Below are 21,229 nucleotides of genomic sequence, written 5' to 3' on the forward strand. Positions count from 1 at the left end.
CATATTGAACACCTCATTTCATAATAGCTCACAAGCATTCACCATTTATACTGAATTCCTGTTGCCTTAACAATTTTTCTGAAGCCATTGCCAAATACAAACCATTTAGCTTAGAAACAACTTACCGGTGCATAATTAATAAACAGAAGCTCAGCTCCAGCCTGTACTTGGAGACCTTGTTACCTCATTACTCCTCACTGGATTTTACTTGTTTGGCTCTTTCATAGAATAGAGAAGGTGAAGCCCGGCTGTCAATCACACTTCTGCAAGGATGCAATAGTCAAGGATCATTGCTCTCTGCACATGTCAGCTGGCAGTGAACATACGGTTGGAGATGACAATGTGGACTTAGTTGTTGACTTTAGGTATAATCATTAACAGTGCTGTTTATTCTGCTTAGACTGCATGTTCTGGGAAAAGAAGAAGTGTGCTTTATATAGCTGATGTTAAAGCCCAACTCTGGACTTCAACTCCCTGGAGGTTGTGAAACCAAAAAAAACAGATTTCACTGCAATTCTCACTTTCAATGCAAAGCTCTCCCCTGCAATACTTAATTTTTGCCTGGTGTCATTCAACCCAGAATAGAGTCTGGGGTATGATGGTAGATTGTGGTTCGGAGGATCCTGAAGATAAATTGGTAAATTTCAGAGTGTCTACCGAAAAGAAAAGATAGAAAGGCAGGAGAGCCCTTTATTGTGGAATCATTTTATCCTTGCTTCTGAATTAAAGAAGAAAGGGTCAAAATAGACTTACAGCTGTTGAGGCTGCAGTCACCCGGCAAAGGGGGAAAATACAGCCTTCCTAGTGCGTGGGTGGAGAAGAACTGTCTCCACGCAGGGTCAATGTGGTCACTGTCTATGCCTCGGGCTTTCCAATCCTTAGTGCTCTGTGGGGTTCCCAGGTGGTTGAACAAATTGGTAGGAAGAGTCCGCGCCTAAGAGGGCCTGTTGATAGTTCGATTGGCAGAGTTGCCCAATGTGGTTGTTCAAAGGATAGGCACGAGTCGTCTGCTTTAGTAAAAGATCCAATTACCGGTATTTTATTTCACTGAATAAAGCGTGTAAATTGCTACTTCCTCAGTTAAAGGTGATCAGATTGGTGTCTTGTATCAGCTGGTAGTACGCTCTACTTGGAAAACATTCTTTACTGGCCAGCAGGTGTAATGTAGAGTTTCTGCTGTCATCTAGGTGGATCACATGTCCATGACGGTGTGGCAGTGTGATGAGATTATAACTATTGGCCATTGAAAGGCTTGTTTTGAGGATACTGTTCATACAGATACCTGTTGAAATACAATTGGACCTGAGACTTTGGAACCATTGTATTGATCTTGGATAAGCTACATCTTGTTTGATCTACACATTGGAGGTTCATTTGAAAATTGTAACAAGAAATTCCATCTATATGACATTATACAGTCTACAGTAATATGGTACTACGACACTTGGGTCTACGGTTAAGTTGTGATTGAACAAAGCTGATCATTGGTAAAGGGCTACTGTGATTGGCCCTTTACCTTGATCTGTGATCTACTGTGTCCAAAGCACACAGCAGTCACAGAGCATGCACAATGCGTGTCCCGGGGGGAGTGTGGAAGGCACTGTTGGTTCTGTTGACCCTTTAGACCCCTGGTCTAAATTCTCTCTCACTCATTCTGTCTCCTCAGGCCTGGAGAAGCATTGGTTACAAGTAATCACACATGAGACCGTCTTGTCAGTAACCAAAAAACTTCTAATTTATTCCACAACGAAAGCTCTCTTTTATAGTACAATATAGTGTTAACGTTTTCAAGAATAAGGAATGTCTATAATATTACATAAAAACTTATCTGCTACATACAATAGAATCTGGCTAGATACTTTTCAAGGCTATGAACATGATCTTTCTCAGGCATTGTAATTAGTTATAAGTAACAAACAATTAGTCTCTCATGGAACAGAAATATTTGACATTTAATTGTATCATGACAGAAACAGGTGCTTGTTAATACAAAGAAATAGTTGAATACTATCACCGTCTCTACCAAGGCTAAGCTAAGATAAAAAATAGAAGAATGTTGTGAGTATAGTTCTGTAATACATAACTGACATAGCATATTTTCATTAACTCATTCTGGTTATAATACAAAACAATTAATCAACATGTTGGTACAAAATGGAGTGGGGAAAACAAAATGACAGACCTAAAAGACATACATTTCCCTTCAATCCCCTCTTAAAATCAACTATTTCTAATTGGGTGATTTTATTACTTCAATCCACAGTTACCTTGACGTCATCAGAGGTTTGGCAACTCTCTGGCTACATACAATGGGTATGGCGATGCTAGCATCCTTGGAATCCCAGGTGGCATAAGGGCCGCCCCCATCCGTCAAATAACTGGGCTACCTTTCTTCCTCTCTTTGTGTTTCGCAACATAAACAGAATAGTCATTGGGCTTTTTATCAAATAATCGTGTGTGTTCAAGACTTATGGAGAGCATGGAGGCATTTTCAATGCCTTTGCTAAGCATTTTACGGAAACAAGGGATTACACAACATACAACTAAACCTATGATTACCATGATAATAACGATAATAATGAAAAATTGCACTAATGCTTGTTTCTAACTAGTAAACCATCCAAAGTACTGGTCCCAAGGGTTATCAATGCCTGAGTTTGTTTTTAGCTCTTCAGAAAGGTCCTCCAACTTTTTATGGCCAACGTGATCTTCCCATTAGGCCCAGTATTATCAGGTATGTAGGTACAACATCCTTCGGTTTTACCAATGTATACACATGTACCCCCCTTTTCAGCAAGAATCATGTCTAGGGCCATGCGGTTTTGAAATGTCATGGTGGAATCAGCCTGCAACTGCTCCGCTATCCCCTTCAATGCATCCCTGGTGTAGTTGACAAACCTCTGTTGATTGTAATATATATAATTTATCCATCAATGTTCTTGTTTACGGTGACAATGAGAAATATAGACTCAAATCCTGCTGCTGCTTGGTTTTTTTGCCTTAAATTCATCTGGAACCCCTCTTGGTACCCCTATGGCATCTATATATACATGGCTAACATCATGTGCAGTATGATACATATTATACAACCAGAGTAAGTGGGAGTTATGGGGACATTGTACACTTTGGCAGTAATCAATAATGAAGGTAGCAATCTTAGTATTTGATGAATTATACCACAATATAGTGTGGCCTGAGTCCTGTATTATCACCACTTCACCATGGCTAGATGCCAACAAAATCAGTATAATCAGGAGAAAGTGGCAGAACCATGGTCCAAAATTGGGGAAGCAGTTCATCTTCTTCAGGGTCAGGGTTTTCTACCCCCGTTAGTACCCTCTTTCCTTGATTGTCCTGTTCGAGGTCAGGGCTTTCTGCCCCCGTTAGTACCTCCTTTCCTTTTTTCCTTGGGTCTGGTCCTGGGCCTTTCTCGACCAGCTTCGCTCTAGAAGCATGGATCCAGATGGAACTATGTTCAGTGAGAACTGCTGTTCTAGTTACTGCTACGACTGTAATTTCTGGTCCATAGGCGAATTCCTGCTATTTCTTGTTTCTCATCAGCTGTTTCACCACAATACGATCTCCGGCCTGGAACGTGTAGGTATTTTCCTGTAAAAAAAACGGAAACTTGCGGATAACATCGTTCTCTTTTTGTGGGATACATTTCTTGCCATCGGGAAAACACATTTGTGACCACACAAGCTGGTTGTTGTCCTCCCTTTTGTTGGGGTATGTGTGTAAAGTCAATTTGAAGATGTGTAAAAAAAGTTGTGGGGTAAGGCAGGTATTGATGCATGGCTTTATTTGGGTTGTTTGGGTTACTCCTGATACATGTGATGCATCTTTTCACAAAATCTTGTACTAACTCCACCACTTCTGTGATATAAAAAATCTTCCATCCTATATGTCCTATCCCATGGCATTGTGCAATGTATATCAGGGTGTGCAATGTATATCAGGGTGTGCACCGTGGGATGCATGGTTCCCCTCTTTGCAGATTAATCCAGTCCTTGGATTCTTCTGTAAAATAGGGTAGCACCAGTCTTCGAACTCCTTTGTGAAAGCTGACTGCTACAAAGTTGTGATCAATTAAAAATCATCTGGGAGGATGGGGCACAAAGTGGGTATCTGCAGTAAAACAAATTATTACTGAGCTACCTTTTTTGCTTCATAATCTGCTAGAGCGTTACCTTTTGTTATATCATCGTCCCCTTTGGTATGTGCTCTGCAGTGTATGACAGCAAATTCCTTGGGAAGTGTGAGAACCTTGAGCAAATTGGCTACTAGTTGGGAATGGGCAATCTTTTTCCCTTCCGCTCCTATGTAGCCTCTGAGAAACCATAATACACCATGGTCATACACTGTTCCATAGGCATATTAAGAATCTGTGTAAATAGAGACAGACTAATCTTTGTACAATTCACATGCTTTAGTGTAAACAATCAATTCAGCAGCCTGGGCTGATTGAAAAAGGGATTTGTCATTTGGCCTAGTGCAGGAGCCATCTATGAAAACAACATCAGCATTTGGGATTGGAATCTTTAATAAATCTAGTCTGGATGAAATATTAGCCTTAATGGATTTGAGGAAGTCATGAGCCTCGGGTCCTAGATCGTTTGACAATTTGAGACCCAACAATGCCTTTAGGATCATGGCTGGACCTGAGTTGTTATACTTGATATGCAACATGGGGTTGCTCATCAAAATAACCTCATATCCGCTGAATTGTTGGGAGGACATGTGCTGAGTGTGTATATTTCTTAATAAAATAGCTACATTATGTGTAGTGTGCAATATCATAGGGTGTCCTAAGGTGAATGACACAGACATCTCCACAGTCATAGCGTAAAATGCCAACACTTTGAGACACGCAGGCATGCCTTGGACCTGAACTGGCACCATTTTTGAGAAAAAAGCTACAGGGCGAAGTCTGCCTCCATGCTCTTGGGCGAGTACACCAGCCATGGTCTTACAATTGTCCCTTGCATACACATGAAACATTTTTACATAATCAGGAAGGCTAAGGCCTGGGGCAGTTACCATTGCATTTTTCAAATACACATATGCATCAACCATGTCATCTGACCACTTAACAATTTCTGACATTTGCTGGGTTGTGACTTATCATAATAGGAACAGTCAGGTATCCACTGGCGGCAGTAACCAATGGCTCCAAGAAAGGTGAGCATGTCTTTCTTGGTTTGTGGGCGGGCAAGTTTCAGGAGAGCCACAGCTCTCTTTGGACTGACTTTCCTTTCCTCCTTTTGTAAACACAAAACCCAGATATTCAACACTTATTTTACACCATTGTAGTTTTTTTTCTTATTCACTTTCAAAGAAACATTTCAACAAACTCTCCCCATCCCTCAGGCCGGCCCCCTTAGTGAGACTGCAGAGGCAGATGACATCTGCGTACTGCAGCAGGACTGACCCATAGTCCGGTGTCCATTCCCTCAGAGTGGCTTGGAGAACAGTTGTGTAGATTACAGAAAAATCTACAAAAACCCTGAGGCATTAAACAGAAAGCAAAAATGGGCTGTGTCTCTGCATCAACAAGGACGCTAAAAAATGCATTTGCTAAATCAATTATTGAAAAACATTCAGCATCAGACGGTATGACTGCAAAAAAAAGAATGTCAAACACCAACAGAACAATGTTTTATAACACAGTCAATGTCCTCTATTTCTAAACATTTAATTATTAATGTGTCTCCTACAGTGAGAAATGGATATCCCTTGATCTGTGTTGCCACTTTGTATCTGGTTCTACCTGCCTGGGACAGAAAATTTTATCTATTCCTGCTTTATTTGCCAAGTCTACTAATAAGGACCCTGATATCTCTTTTAATCCTTCAGCAGGAAAAAAAAAAATTCCCTGTGTGGAATCAGGAATTCCTTGGGTGGGGGTTCAGATTGATCTTCCACAGCGTCCTGGACTGGGACAGTGGATGAGGCTGTGGATTGGATTTGCTGCTGTGCTGCAATAGCTACAAGGAAAAATTCACATCCTCTTTGGAGAAGGAAGGATATATTCTGACAGTACGGAGCTGACAGTACAGAGCGGGTCTAGTAACACATAACCACTTATCACTCTCAACAAAGGATAGACAATAAGAACTTAAATATTGACTCTATTTCAATTACTTTGACCCGTTCACTTACCAACCAGGTTCACTTATTTGCATAAACAAATTATCTTATTACTCTATACATTTGATAGTAGAAGCAAAGAAAAGAAAGTTGGTTACCCCCAACAGACTAGTTAAGACTCTGTAATTATACCTAGACCCTGTCTAGGTATTTCAAATGTAGACCCCGTCTACATAAATCACCTTTCCTTATCTGAGTCTCCCGGAGACTCAATGAAAGGTTGTCGATAGCCCCTGGCTATCAGTCTTTATAGTCAGTTTCAGGTAAGGACGCGTCGGGGAGATTGACTTCATCTCAGAAGAGAAAGACAACAGACATACACATACACACAGTGATAGGTAAAATCAATCTCTCAAGTTTATTAGTGGGAAGAAAATTAATATAAAAGAAAAAAGAAAGGTGGGGGCACAGAGTATCAAAAAGCTGAGTTGCCAGTAATTGATTGGATGAATACAAAAAAAAACAACATTGACGTCAAAAAGTGATGAGAAGTAGAGTTTCTAAATTGTTTTAAAACACTTATCTACTGTTGGGAAATTAAAAATTGCGAATGGCTTATGAGATACTGTCAAAATGAGATCAGAGTCCTTTCCCTGACTGTCTTTCTGAAAAATCACCCCACAGACACAATATTTACAAGTCATTTACAGATAATACCTTCTTTCAAAGTATCTTAATTGTCCCAACGTTTGGCCTATAAAAATATGCGGCACTGGTATATGACAATTAATTTTATACAAATGACCCCTTCTTGTATATACTTCAACTTGATTATAAGGTCTATTTACAACATCTACAATAACATGTTTATTACTATCACGACCTTTATAATGTATCAGCAACCCACATTTACACAATGTACATGTCATTACATAGACCTCCCAGTTGGTGTCACCATGCGTTCACCTTTCTCAGGTCAACAACCAATAAGGTCTAGCTGAGAGGGTGGTGCGTCTTACACCTTCTGACAATAGGTCTTCAGTGATTTCGGTCTGTACACTTACCACCTCAGACTTATTACTCATACAAAACAAATAATCTTATACTTCTATATGTGGAAAATAATAAACTTTAGACACAGAATGAGTGACTATAGGCAATCTCCCTGAGATTGTTTAGTCTCCCTGAGACTATTTTTCTAACACTCCCGGAGTGTTGTGTTCCCTGAACACTTTATTGGCAATCTCCCTGAGATTTCTTAGTCTCCCTGAGACTATTTCTAACACTCCCGGAGTGTTGTGTTCCCTGAACACATTTTGGCTTAAATGGATATCGGACTAATCAGAGCCTCCCAGTTTCCTTATATCCAACTTGTACAGGTTATATAGAAAATAATTCTACTTACCGGACAAGTGGATGGTCACTGAGCGGGTGATACCGATATCCCGGACGAGCCCCCAAAACTGTTGGTTCTGTTGACCCTTTAGACCCCTGGTCTAAATTCTCTCTCACTCATTCTGTCTCCTCAGGCCTGGAGAAGCATTGGTTACAAGTAATCACACATGAGACCGTCTTGTCAGTAACCAAAAAACTTCTAATTTATTCCACAACGAAAGCTCTCTTTTATAGTACAATATAGTGTTAACGTTTTCAAGAATAAGGAATGTCTATAATATTACATAAAAACTTATCTGCTACATACAATAGAATCTGGCTAGATACTTTTCAAGGCTATGAACATGATCTTTCTCAGGCATTGTAATTAGTTATAAGTAACAAACAATTAGTCTCTCATGGAACAGAAATATTTGACATTTAATTGTATCATGACAGAAACAGGTGCTTGTTAATACAAAGAAATAGTTGAATACTATCACCGTCTCTACCAAGGCTAAGCTAAGATAAAAAATAGAAGAATGTTGTGAGTATAGTTCTGTAATACATAACTGACATAGCATATTTTCATTAACTCATTCTGGTTATAATACAAAACAATTAATCAACATGTTGGTACAAAATGGAGTGGGGAAAACAAAATGACAGACCTAAAAGACATACATTTCCCTTCAGGCACACACAAGGGAGGACATCCAGAGATGTCCTCCCAGAACCAGAGACCCACGCTTTAGCCATCTATCGGCAGTAGCGCAGGCAGAAAGTAGTTAAAATTGAACTCCAGGAATTAACTTTTTTAAAACTTACATCAGTCCAGCTTGGTTACATAGAATTCTTCATATCTCACATCCTGGGGGTCTACTGGAGATATCTGTTCATACAGATAGCTGTTGAAATATGATTACCATTGTATTGATTTTGGATAAGCTATATCTTGTTAGATCTACATATTGAAGGTTCATTTGGAAATTGTAACAAGAAATTCCATCTATATGATGTTATGCAACCTACAGGTAATATGGTACTACGATACTTGGGCCTAGGGTTGGATTTTTTTCCATTTTGGACAATATTGGGCAGATTTACCAAGACCGGATAGTGCAAAATTTGGTGCAGCTCTGCATAGAAACCAATCAGCTTCCAGGTTTTATTGTCAAAGCTTAATTGAACAATCTGAGGTTAGAAGCTGATTGGCTGCTATGTACAGCTGCACTTGATTCTGAGTGCTCCAGTTTTAGTAAGTCAACCTCTGTACGTCTAAACAAGTCATTGTATCTGTGCAGACCATTTAAAGATAGATATTGGCCTTTACAGTTTTTGGAGATAGGACAGTGCGGTTTAATGGGATATGTTACATCATGGTATCTGAATTGTGTATTTTAAAATAAAAATCTTTATGGGGACAGAGCTGTAATAGTGCTATTTACGTTATCATATAGTTTTATATATACGAGAGGTGTTCAAGTCAAACTGGGACTTTTACAGATATAAAAAGGGATGCTAGCATGGCGGTACTACACGCAGTAGTAAGTGGCAAGTGTGTTCTATTACTGATAGGCGGAACACATGTCCCGGGCCAATCCAGAGACCGCTAACCAAGATGGCAGACAATGTTAGTTAGCGGTCATGGAACAGCGTGTGGTGATGAAGTTTCTTGTGAATGAAGGCGTAACACCCGCAGATATCTACAGAAGACTTCAAGCACAGTAAGATGATGAGACGCTCAGCCGCAATAAGACATTTGAATGGTGTAAACGTTTCAAAGATGGCCGTATGTCCATCACTGACAATCTCGGACGTGGATTTTTCATGTAGATTTTCTACCCCATGGTGCCACGATCCATTATGAATATTACTGTCATGTACTGAGTGATCTGCATATGCGTCTGCGGAAAAAAATTACCTGGTTTGATCACTAAGGGCGTCCTTTTTCTCCAGGACACCACAAAAGCTCATACCGCTCACTGCACTACGTGCACATTACAGCAACTCAGCTGGGAGGTATTGCCACATCCCCCTTACAGCCTGGACCTCTCTCTGAGTGATTTCCACCTGTTTGGAAGAGTTCCTTGGAGGTCAGCATTTCAGCACTGATGACAAATTGAAGCAGGCTGTCCTAGGATGGTTCAGATGTACTGACAAATATTTCTAAGCTGAAGCTTTCCAGACATTAGTTAAATGCTGGGATAAGAGTATAAATGTAGCAGGGGAGTATGTCGAAAAATAAATGCAGTTTCCACTCTTTGAAATTTGTTCTTTTATCATATAAACTCAAGAGTCCTGGTTTTGACTTGAATGACCCTTGTAAGTGTATAGCTACAGTGGAATTCCTCCAAAAAGGGGAAATTCCTCTTGCTTGTAGCCTCCCCCCTTCCACTGCTACATTTGGAGGGGAGGGGGGAGTGGATATCTAGTTTTGACAGGTACCCGCTTCCACTTCTGGGTTAGATTGCTGCAGCGATCTGAGCCAGATGTTCATCGCCTTCCTTCCCCTGCAGCCTTCTGGGACACTTTACAGGTCCCAGAAGACTGCGAGCCATACACAAAGCGCAGCGCACTTTGCACATGCACACTAGGAAACCAGCTGTGACGCTGCAAGGCTTCATTTGGGGGGAGCCTGGAGCTCCGCTTTAAGAGAGATTTTTTCCTTTTCAATGTGACAAAATTTGTACCACGGACCCTGAATAGTCTTACAAATTTTGACACCAATTTTGTTAATTTCACCTCCCTGGGAAATTTTCGCTTACTTCCTGTTCAAGGATATGAGAAATCTCTCTACTTCCTGTCTACTCGATTTGCGTTTAAACAGGAAGTGAGAGGAACATAACCCCAAAAGGGAGACACAGGTTTAGAACCTCTTTTGGGATTTTGTTGCTGTGTCCCCATCAGAGAGATGTCCTCTAGGTTCCCTTTTGAAAATAACATGAAAAAATAATTTTCTGCTAGAGTTAAACAATAACTATCATTAAATATGAATCCATAGTGTAACATCAAGCACCCACTCCTTACTTTTCTATGTACTAAATTCTCAGCGCCAGGATACTAGAGATGTGTATGACAAAAATATTTGTCTTGGATTTGTACATGAAGTTAATAATTTTGTTTAGTCATATAAGTTATGTTAGAATGATTCATTCTTGGAATTAGTTTCATATAATTATTCAAAACGATTCAAAATTCGAATTCCAGAAGATGGCTATACTTGTTCTATTTTTTTTTTTTTATTCTATTCTACTTGGCGTCAAGGCCCAGAGGCCGCATATTTGTCATGTTTACCATTATGACCAAGAGACAAAATGATAAAAAAAAAAAACCCCAAATTTTGGGTTGTCACCAAAAGAGCGAAATCTGCCAATGGGGACGCTAATTCTGGAGACAATCAGGGATTCCCTCACTTTAGAGGGATTTCCTGTTTTGGCTATGGGACAGGAAGTAAAGGGAAATCTCCCCAATTTGACATAGATGGCAAAAAACCTGACAGGTCGTATACTCCTCCTTTACTGTATCCAAAATTAAAACAAAAAGCGCTGCCTTTAGGTCTGCTTTAAATGCAAACCCCATATTTGTTTTTTTTCTGTGTGAACTGTTTGCCTGGAGTTTAGCTTTATTAACAATGTCTAAGTACACAGCCCAGCCCTAATTGAATACAAAGCTGAATTAACACACTAGTTACATAGTTCCATAATTACATAGTTACTGTAGTTTGGCTGAAAAAAGACAAACGTTCATCCAGTTCATCACTTCAAAAAAATAGGTTGCGCTTAAATACATGCAAAAGTATAACAAGAAAATAAATAACAAAACAATATTATAAATCAAAATAAAATCCAGCAAAAACAAAAAAGTCCAAAAGTTCAAATAATCAATAATGTCCAAAATAATTCATCACCAAGTAAATCCACCACCAAAAATGGTTAAATAGAACTCACCAGAGTAATATGCTGATTGTTGAAAAACCAGCATATAGTACTTGTTGTTCTGGGAGAAATGAATAATATGGTGACAACAACACTGAAGAAATGAGGGATGAACTCCAACAGATGATGTGCTGCAAAGTAGAAAATCCACTCCAAAGGTGATTTAGTATCCAAACTGAGAGATGATCAGACCGTCACTCAAAAGAAAAAAGCAAACAATCATGGTGCAGTATGTTTTAAAAAGCATCAAACTTTAATAAAGAAATGCACTTACAAGCAAGGTGTCCAGACTGACACCAGTGTAAACAGCATGTGTAATGAATATAGGCGACTCAGGCCCAGCCAAACATGCACAAGCAACGTGCAGACAAACCAGGAGTATTCTGAACGTCACATCCAAAGGCACCGCTCTAAGCTTATCGTCATCCAGTTCAACCATTAACCTCCCTAGCGGTATGATTTTCCGATTTTCTGTGCTGAAAGCGGTACCATTATTTTGCATGGAAATATGTAGTTTTTTATTGTAGGCTGTAATTTTTAGGACTAACTCACTGAAATCTGTCCGAACAAGAGTCTATTAAACATCCCGGGTAGGATAAAACTTGAAACACAAAATCATAAATTATAATTTAATAAATAATCATAAAAAATAATAATATAATAATAATAATATATTTAATTCAATAATATAATCAAACCAAAAACACTGAAATTTGAAATACAGAGGCAAATTCACACATCGCTGAGCAAAGTCGCAAAATTGTTTTCAGTGTCTGATGACGAATTTCCCCCACGAATCATTATCACTCAATTCTGCAAGTGGTTCTGATTTACTATCGCTGTTCTCTAGCTGGTTTAAAACCGCTTTTGACATAAAGGGACGCTTTTTGGACGCCATGGACTTTTCTAAGTTTCCAGGCAGAAAGAACAGTCAAAATGCAGGCAGGGCGCAGGACAAAGCAGTAGGGACAAAATATATGTGAAATGCATTGAAACAGCAATGTTTTACTATATAATAATCATTTTAAAAAAAATGAAATTTTTTAAAAATTTCAAATTTGCCGCCGTTTCCGGCGCCCGTACCTCCCGGGAGCGAAGGACAAGGTAAGTGCTGCAGGGACTCCCTGAGCAACGCCGCAGGGTAAGCCCGAGTGTAGCTCGGGATTACCTCTCTTGGTACTGAAATTTTACCTCGAGCTACACTCGGGAATACCGCCAAGGAGGTTAAAAAAAAAAAAGTTTATAATCCTATACCCACAGTTGATCCAGAGGATGGCAAAAAAACCCAGCAAAGCATGATCCAATTTGCTCCTGCTGGGAAAAAATTCCTTCCTGATCCCCTGAGAGGCAATCGGATATTCCCTGGATCTACTTTACCTATAAATGTTAGTATCCAGTTATATTCTGTGTATCTAAGAAAGAATCCAGGACTTTTTTAAAGCAATCCACTGAGCTGGCCAGAACCAACTCTTGAGGGAGTCTATTCCACATTTTCACAGCTCTTACTGTGAAGAAGCCTTTCCGTGTTTGGAGATTACATTTCTTTTTCTCCAGACATAAAGAGTGCCCCCTTGTCCTCTGTGATGACCTCAGGGTGAATAGCTCTACACCGGGTTCACTATATGAACTACTGTGTATTCCCTTCAGTACGAGTGTATTGAAGGGAATAGTAATACAGATGTAATGTGCAATTCCTGCCTTCATCTAGGAAGTCTGTGTTTTTCCTGTTCCTTCCTACTTTTCATTCCTCACTATTGAACAGTGGGTCCGATCATCACACTTAGGCCTCATTCTTTGTACATTTGGGTGACCGGTAAAAACTGGCCACAGTTTTACTGCCTCTCATCCACCAACCTAAAGAAAACACGCAGCTGCTCAGGTCTTTACACATTCCACGACTGCCGCAAAAATTATACCCCTTGTCACATTCAGTGGACCAGTTGTAGTCCGGTTGAGATGTGGTGGTGCGGGTTTTTGAAGATTAAAACAGGTGGTGAAGAGGCGACATATCACCTCCCAGCCTTTCACCTGTCAACCACCCTCTGCAAAGCTGTGGAATGCTTTTTCGGGGGGGGGGGGGGTTGAACAAACCCTTAGCACCCCTTAGCAATTATTCTGCTAATTATTTTTATTATTATATCTGGGTTTTCTATTATTTACCATTAATATTAAAACTTTTTTTTTTCCACTTTTACTCATTTATTACATTTAATTTTTTAGAGACACATTCACCATAAGCTCCAAATTCCAAATTAAAAAGAGTTTGTCGTGATTTGTAATATAAATATAAATTTTAATGTCGTTCTAAAATGGACTTTTGGATAAATGTGCACCTTTCATCTACAGCAGTGGTCTCCAAGCTGTGGCCAGGGGGCCAGATGTGGCCCTTTGTTTGCCTTTATTCGGCCCTTGGAGCACTTTTTCTCTCACTGATACGAGACAATATTCTGCCAACTGACATTAACAATGGGGCCCCAATTCTCTGACTGACACCAACAATGGGGCACTATTCCTTCAAATAATACCAATGATGGGGCACTATTCCTCCCCCTAATAACAAATATGGTGATGTTTACTCCCACTGAGGAAAAGTTCTACTCCCACTGGCAACAATTTGGCCCCCCTAAAGACTGAAGGGCAAAAAAACTGTTCCTTTGTTTAGAATGTTTGGAGAACCTACAGGAACACTTGTTTAAATGCTTTAACAAGTATCTAGCAAGAAGAATAGATTATCTATCTATAGATTGCATAGAAAATATTATTTATTATTATTATTATACAGGATGTATATAGCGCCAACAGTTTGCTCAGCGCTTTAAAATATAATGGGAGACAATACAGCAACAATACAGTTCAAAACAAGAGGGTTAGGAGGGCCCTGATCCTGGGAGCTTACAATCTAAGAGGGAGGGGCTGGTGGTACAAAAGGTAATAACTGTGGGGGATGGACTGATAGGAGGAATAGAAGATTCCATTATTAGCTGAAGGCAGGATAGGCTTCTCTGAAGAGATAGGTTTTCAGAGATCACCTAAACGTGGGCAGAATAGGCGATAGTCTGATAGATTGGGGTAGAGAGTTCCAGAGAATGGGGGAGGCTCTGGAGAAGTCCTGGAGAAGAGCATGGGAGAAGGAGACAAGGGAGTTAGAGAGCAGGAGGTTGCGGGAGGAGCGCAGAAGACGGTTTGGGTGATATTTGGAGACAAGATTGGTGATGTAATTTGTGGCAGAGTTATAAAATAAAGTAAGATTATATGGTCAAGAAAAAGCCTTGTTAGTACAAAAAAAAAAAAAGATAAATGTGTTACTTTACCTTGACAAAGTAATTGTTGAATAAATGCACCTAGTCCCATAGGTGAAATATTCAAATTTTACGTAGCCCAACAGGTGAGCGCAATCTTCCCTAGCTTGCTTCTTGCTTCTGTCCCAATGAAAACCAGCATGAAGTACAGAGATGTAAATAAAAATCTCTCAGCAGAGACACACCATCATAGGCTGCCACAGGTCTTCTCCACTATAGAAAAAAAAAGAGCTTTTCTTCAGTCTGTATTGCCATTGGGGAGATTACCCCTCACATCCTGTCCCAGTGACCACAACTCCGAAGGACAGCAAGTATAGATGTCAACTGTCCCCCATTTGGAGCAAAGTCCCTCCACCCATGTTTCCTACTCGTCTGTCTCTCATTTTCTTCTGATACAATTATTATTTAACGATTAGCGTGTTAAACCTTTTATCCTCCCTCTAAATTGGTGCATTTACAATTTTGAAAATCTATCCAAAATACCAGCTGAGACTTGCTCTGTATCTTTCGGAGATAATGCTTCTAAATAGTAGCACTGTTCACAAGCTTCCTTCACAAATACCATGGAAAAAGAATCATCTGCAGATCAAATAGATTTTGAACCCCAATTAACCTTTACTTAACCATAATCAGCACTAATTAACTCCTGTTTTCCCTTTTAGCTGTTTTTTTTCCCCCCTAATTTCCAGCCATGAATTTGGTATTTGTTGTCTGTTCCCATGAGGTCATAAAGGGGTTGGCAGCTTTCTTGTATTCCCTACTTGTGTCTTTATTATTCCAAGGGTATGGTTTTTGACTTTGTAACAGTTGACATTTGTTCGGCATTGGGAATTCTAGTTGGGATATCTTCTACTGGAGTTCCCAAAATATATAAAAGCCTATATCTATTTTAGTGTGCCGGCAACCATACAAAATTTATATCTGGCTTCGGCCTTTGCAGTTTTCCATTTGTCCACAAGGTTGTTTGCTATCTGCACAGTCTTAGGGCATTACAGTTTGATCCCTGGCATGAGGGGAAAAGAGGCTTTGTTGTTTCGATGTCTACATATCCAATATCTGCAACACATGAATACAGGTCACAACCTGTGATAATGTACAATATACAGAACCCTATACCTACAGTTAAATAGAGTGCTGCTCTTCCTTTAACCACTTGCCCTCCAGAGGATTTACCCCCCTTCCTGACCAGGCCATTTTTTGTGTTACGGCGCTGCGTTACTTTAACTGACAATTGCATGGTCATGCAACACTGCACCCAAATTAAATTTACGTCCGTTTTTTTCCCACAAAGAGAGCTTTCTCTTGGTGGTATTTGATCACCTGTGCGGTTTTTATTTTTTGTGTTATAAATTTAAAAAAATCAATTTTGAGAAAAAAAAATATTTTTGACTTTTTGCATGTCCAATAAAAAAATTTTAAAAAAAATTTTGTCCTTTTTTCCCACGAATTGAGCTTTCTTTCAGTGGTATTTGATTGCCTGTGCGGTTTTTTTTTTTTTGTTTTTTTGCACTATAAGCAAAAAAACCCAACAATTTTGAAAAAAAAAACAATATTTTGGACTTTTTGCTATTAAACATGTCCAGTAAAAAAAATTTACAAAATCAAATTTTGCCATGAATTTAGGCCAAAATGTATTCTGCAACATGTTTTTGCTAAAAAAAAAAATCCCAATACGTGTAAATTAGTTTACGTTAAAGTTATAGTGTTTGCAAATGGCGGTATAATTTTTTTTTCCTACTAGTAATGGCAGCAATCAGCGACTTTTAGCGGGACACTGTGGCGGACATTCTGACCCTGGGGGGGGGGGGAAACTAACTTGGTGTCGCGGACACCCCAGTGACACCAATACCGTGATCAGTGCTAAAAAAAAAAAGCACTGACACTGTACTAATGACACTGAGCAGGAATGGATTAATGTGAGAGGTGATCAAAGGGTTAACTGTGTGCTGGGTGTGTTTTACTAGGGGGCTGGGGGTGTGTTCTTCACTGTAAGCACACTGATCGGGATGGCTGTACTGTGCACAGCCATCCCGAGCGTATGCTCAAGCTGACAGGGCGGAAGATTGTTTGTTTGTAAACAAAACCCTGTCGGAGATGCTCGGGAATCACCGGGCGCTGGCGGGTAATTACCAGCCGGGACTCGGTAATTGACATCCGTGGTCGTGAATGGTGGCGCGGGTAGGGTGCGCGCCCCCTACCCGGAAATGCAAAATGATGTATATGTACGTGATTCTGCGCACAGGTGCCGCCCTGTAACAGTAGATCTGCTATAGGGCGGTCCTTAACCCCTTGGCGCCGGCGCCTCCTGGCCCTTTAAGGGTTCCAGAAGCCGGGAGGCGGGGTGGGGTTTTAGGGTCATGTGACCGCCGTGATTCGCTGTTATGGCGGTTACAGAATCGGGAAAGGTCCCGATTGCAAGAGGAGATCGGGACCTTTCCGTGAGTACCGAACGTGTGCTGGGAGCACGCAGGGCGCACGCTCTCAGCACATATATTGTTTTTAATAGAACACAAATGTGAGGCTGGTCGGCGTCTGGGCCCAGACACCAGGAGGACGCACATTTGCGTTCAGCCGGCGCCAAGAGGTTAAGCAGTTAAAAATCCCAAAACACACGTGAATGCAAACAATTATATTGAAAAATAGTGAGCAATTCAAGTTGCAAAGTCTCTTAATAGTGTTGTTTCTTCAATTTCAGAAAAACTCCATAGCTCTATATCTTCATAAAACTTAAATCCACCACCACAAACACCAGATGTGCCCTCATGTGGAGTTTTTGACCTCACATATAGTTAGGTCAAAAACTGCATGTGTCCCTTGAAGTGGACATATACTGGCGGGTATATCTTGTGTATAGAATCTTCCTCCAATGGTAACCGGTTCCTTTAATCTTTCCTCCTCCACTCAGCATGTATGTCAGAAAAGATGAGTAAAACACAATTGATCCTTTAAACACATGGCTTTATTAAAAAAATAAAAATGGCCACTCACATTCGCTCAATCGCACCAGATATTATGCAATATAATGGCCGCTCAATCGCACCAGGTATTATGCGCATATGGATCCAAAATTGCCCTTCATAAGCATAAAAAGATAGCCTCCACTTCCCTGATGTAACAGTGTAAGTGTATCGGCAAACTGCGAGCGTCGTGACGTCACAAAGCCCCTCCCCTACGCGTTGTGCCACAGGGTCCCTTGATGGTGCTTGTGCCCCTTCCCCTTGCGAGCAAGCTGCTAATGCTGGAGGCACTCATGCTTGCTCGCTCCCGAGCCAGCTCTGTGTGTCTATAGGACACACAGAGCATCGTTCAGTGCTGCCACCCCCTTCCCCTCACTGGCTGTGATTGACAGCAGTGGAAGCCAATGGCTCCCGCTGCTATGTCTCAGCCAATGAGGAAAGAGAGAACCAGGAGAACGTTGGCTCCCGTGCACAGTGCTGGATCAAGGTAGGGCTCAGGTACCTGTAAGTATTAGGGGGGGCTGCGGGAGATCTGTACACTGAAGGTAAAAAACCTTCACCCTTTACAACCGCTTTAAATTAATGTCAATGACTTAGTATTTATGACAGCTATATTATCTACGGGAAATTCCCAAAACATTGCCTGTTAGGGGCACCTGAGGACTGAGGCAGGGAACCACCTCTCCAAGGCAATCAGATGTTCCCTGGATCAACAATCTCTGATGTTCTGTCTTGTAAATGTTAATAGTCAGTTATGTTCTGTACGTTCAAGAATGCATTCAGCATTTTTTTAAACAACCTACTGGTCTGGCAAGAATTAGCTCCTGAGGGAGTCTATTCTATTTTCATAGTTCTTACTGTGAAGACACCTTTCTATATGTAGAGTTTAAACCTCTTCTTTTTCCAGTGCAAAGAGTGCCACCTTGTCCTTTGTGATATTCACACACCAAACTTCCTCCAGACCCCAGAACTTTTGCACTTATGAATGGTAAGCATCAATTCACCCAAAACTGGATCTTTTAGTTTTTGGTGGCTATAGGTGGGTTTAGTTGCCCCCTCATTGATATCCTTTGGTGAAAACTACTCCTGCTGAACTGTCCATTATCTATATGAAGAATGTGGTGGCAAAAGTGAGGATTCTCATCAAAAATGGTTGGCAGGCTGGGTACCCAGATACAGAGATTTTGCAGCTTGAGTCAGATATATAAAGATGGAGTCACTCTTCTAAAATCCTCTTATAACTAAAATCAGTTTTCAGTGAACTTTCCCTTTGATTCTCATAATGTGAGAATTTCCTGGTACACGGTCATATCTTCGGGGTTATTTAAACCAGTGTTTCTCAACCTTTTTTCCATCAAGGCACCCTTTAAAACTATGCACAATCTCACGGCACCCCATTCTAAAATGTAAAACTTAAACTAATAGTTTTGCAGAATGCAGCAACATCCACACACATACAGTGAAGGAAAAAAGTATTTGATCCCCTGCTGATTTTGAATGTTTGACCAATCACAAAGAAATGATCACTCTAAAAATCGAATGGTATGTGTATTGTAACACAGAGACAGAATAGCAACAAAAAATTAAAAAGAAATGCATGTTTAACAAATGATACACTAATTTGCATGTTCATGAGGGAAATAAGTATTTGATCCCCTTCACAAAACATGACTTGCTTCTTGGTGGCAAATCCCTTGTTGGCAATCACAGAGGTCAGACATTTCCTGTAGTTGGGCACCAGGTTTGCACACATCTCAGGAGGGATTTTGGCCCACTCCTCTTGGCAGATCATCTCCAAGTCATTAAGGTTTGGTGGCTGACGTTTGGCAACTCAAACTTTCAGCTCCCTCCACAGATTTTCAATTCGATTAAGGTCTGGAGACTGGCTAGGCCACTCCAGGACCTTAATGTGCTTCTTCTTGAGCCACTCCTTTGTTGCCTTGGCCTTGTGTTTTGGGTCATTGTCATGCTGGAACACCCATCCATGACCCATTTTCAATGCCCTGGCTGAGGGAAGAAGGTTCTCACCCAAGATTTGACGGTACATTTCCCCGTCCATCATCCCTTTGATGCCGTGCAGTTGTCCTGTCCCCGTAGCAGAAAAACACCCCCAAAGCAGAATGTTTCCACCACTACGTTTGACAGTTGGGATGGTGTTCTTGGGGTCATAGGCAGCATTCCTCCTCCTACAAACACGGCGAGTTGAGTTGATGCCAAACAGCTTGATTTTGGTCTCATCTGACTACAACACTTTCAACCAGTCCTCCTCTGCATCATTCAGATGATCAGTGGAAAACTTCAGACGGTCCTGGACATGTGCTTTCTTGAGCAGAGGGACCTTGCGGGCACTGCAGGATTTCAATCCTTGTTGGCGTAGTGTGCTACCAATTGTTTTCTTGGTGACTGTGGTCCCAGCTGCCTGGAGATCATTGACAAGATCCTCACGTGTAGTTCTGGGGTGATTCCTCACTGTTCTCATGATCATTGACACTCCACGAGGTGAGATCTTGCACGGTGCACCAGATCTAGGGAGACTGACAGTTGTTTTGTGTTTCTTCCATTTGGGAATGATTGCACCAGCTGTTGTCACCTTCTCACCAAGCTGCTTGGTGATAGTTTGGTAGCCCAGTCCAGCCTTGTGTAGGTTTACAATCTTGTCCCTGACATCTTTGGACAGCTCTTTGGTGTTTGCCATGGTAGAGAGTTTGGAATCTGATTGTTTGATTGCTCCTGTGGACAGGTGTCTTTTATACAGGTAACAAAATTAGATTAGCAGCACTCCCTTTAAGAGACTACTTCTAATCTCAGCTTGTTACCTGTATGAAAGACACCTGGTAGCCAAATCTCCTCCTGAATGATAGGGGATCAAATACTTATTTCCCCCATTAATATGCAAATCAGTGCATCATTTGTTAGACATGCATTTCTTTTGAATTTTTTGTTGCTATTCTGTCTCTCAGTGTTACAGTACACCTACCATTTGATTTTTAGACTGATCATTTCTTTGTGAGTGGGCAAACATTCAAAATCAGCAGGGGATCAAATACTTGTTTCCTTCTCTGTAGGACACCCAAAGTTAGAAGTGATTTATTCTTCCAAAGCAAATACACTTTTACACACTGGTACTGACTAGTATTCCATTGTTTCTCTTCTCCCTCAGTTTCTTTCCTTCACTCAGCTAATGTGACCCCAGTGCTGATGGAAATGGGCGAAAAGGGGCAAATAAAGGTGCTATGCAGACACCTGACTTTACCCTTATGGACAGATCACGTCATTGGTAATTAGGACACCAGCAACTGGAAGGTTTTGATGGTGCACAATGAAAGTCTGTGGCTTTGTGTGACTAAAAGGTAGGCTTCATACACCTGCTGGCTTGTATACAATTTTTAGGCGATATTAAGGCATTTAGCCAAGGCAATCCTGAAGAAACCTGGAGGCACCCTGGTTGAAAAAGGCTGATTTAAAAAAACACGTCTAAAATAAAATGGTAAAAGCAGCAAAGGATCATCAGTCACCATCAGGATCCAATGTTTATAAACTTGCCCCATCCCGGGGTGTCCCTCCCTTATTG

General features: G+C 40.7%; 1 protein-coding gene across 1 annotated transcript in view; it reads right to left on the reverse strand.

Annotated features, from left to right (window-relative positions):
* LOC149449022 (uncharacterized) overlaps positions 1-272 on the reverse strand; it is a 52,126-nt gene extending 51,854 nt beyond the window's left edge. The window contains exon 1 of the mRNA XM_089693933.1: positions 126-272. Within this exon, the coding sequence (XP_089550059.1) occupies positions 126-133 (8 nt within the window). The 5' untranslated portion in view covers positions 134-272. The remainder of the gene's footprint in view (positions 1-125) is intronic.
* Between the last annotated feature and the right edge of the window lie 20,957 nt (positions 273-21,229).

Source organism: Staurois parvus, unplaced genomic scaffold (genome assembly GCF_062004578.1).
Source record: "Staurois parvus isolate SC_StPar_1 unplaced genomic scaffold, SC_StPar_1.0 ptg000641l, whole genome shotgun sequence".
NCBI lineage: Eukaryota > Metazoa > Chordata > Amphibia > Anura > Ranidae > Staurois > Staurois parvus.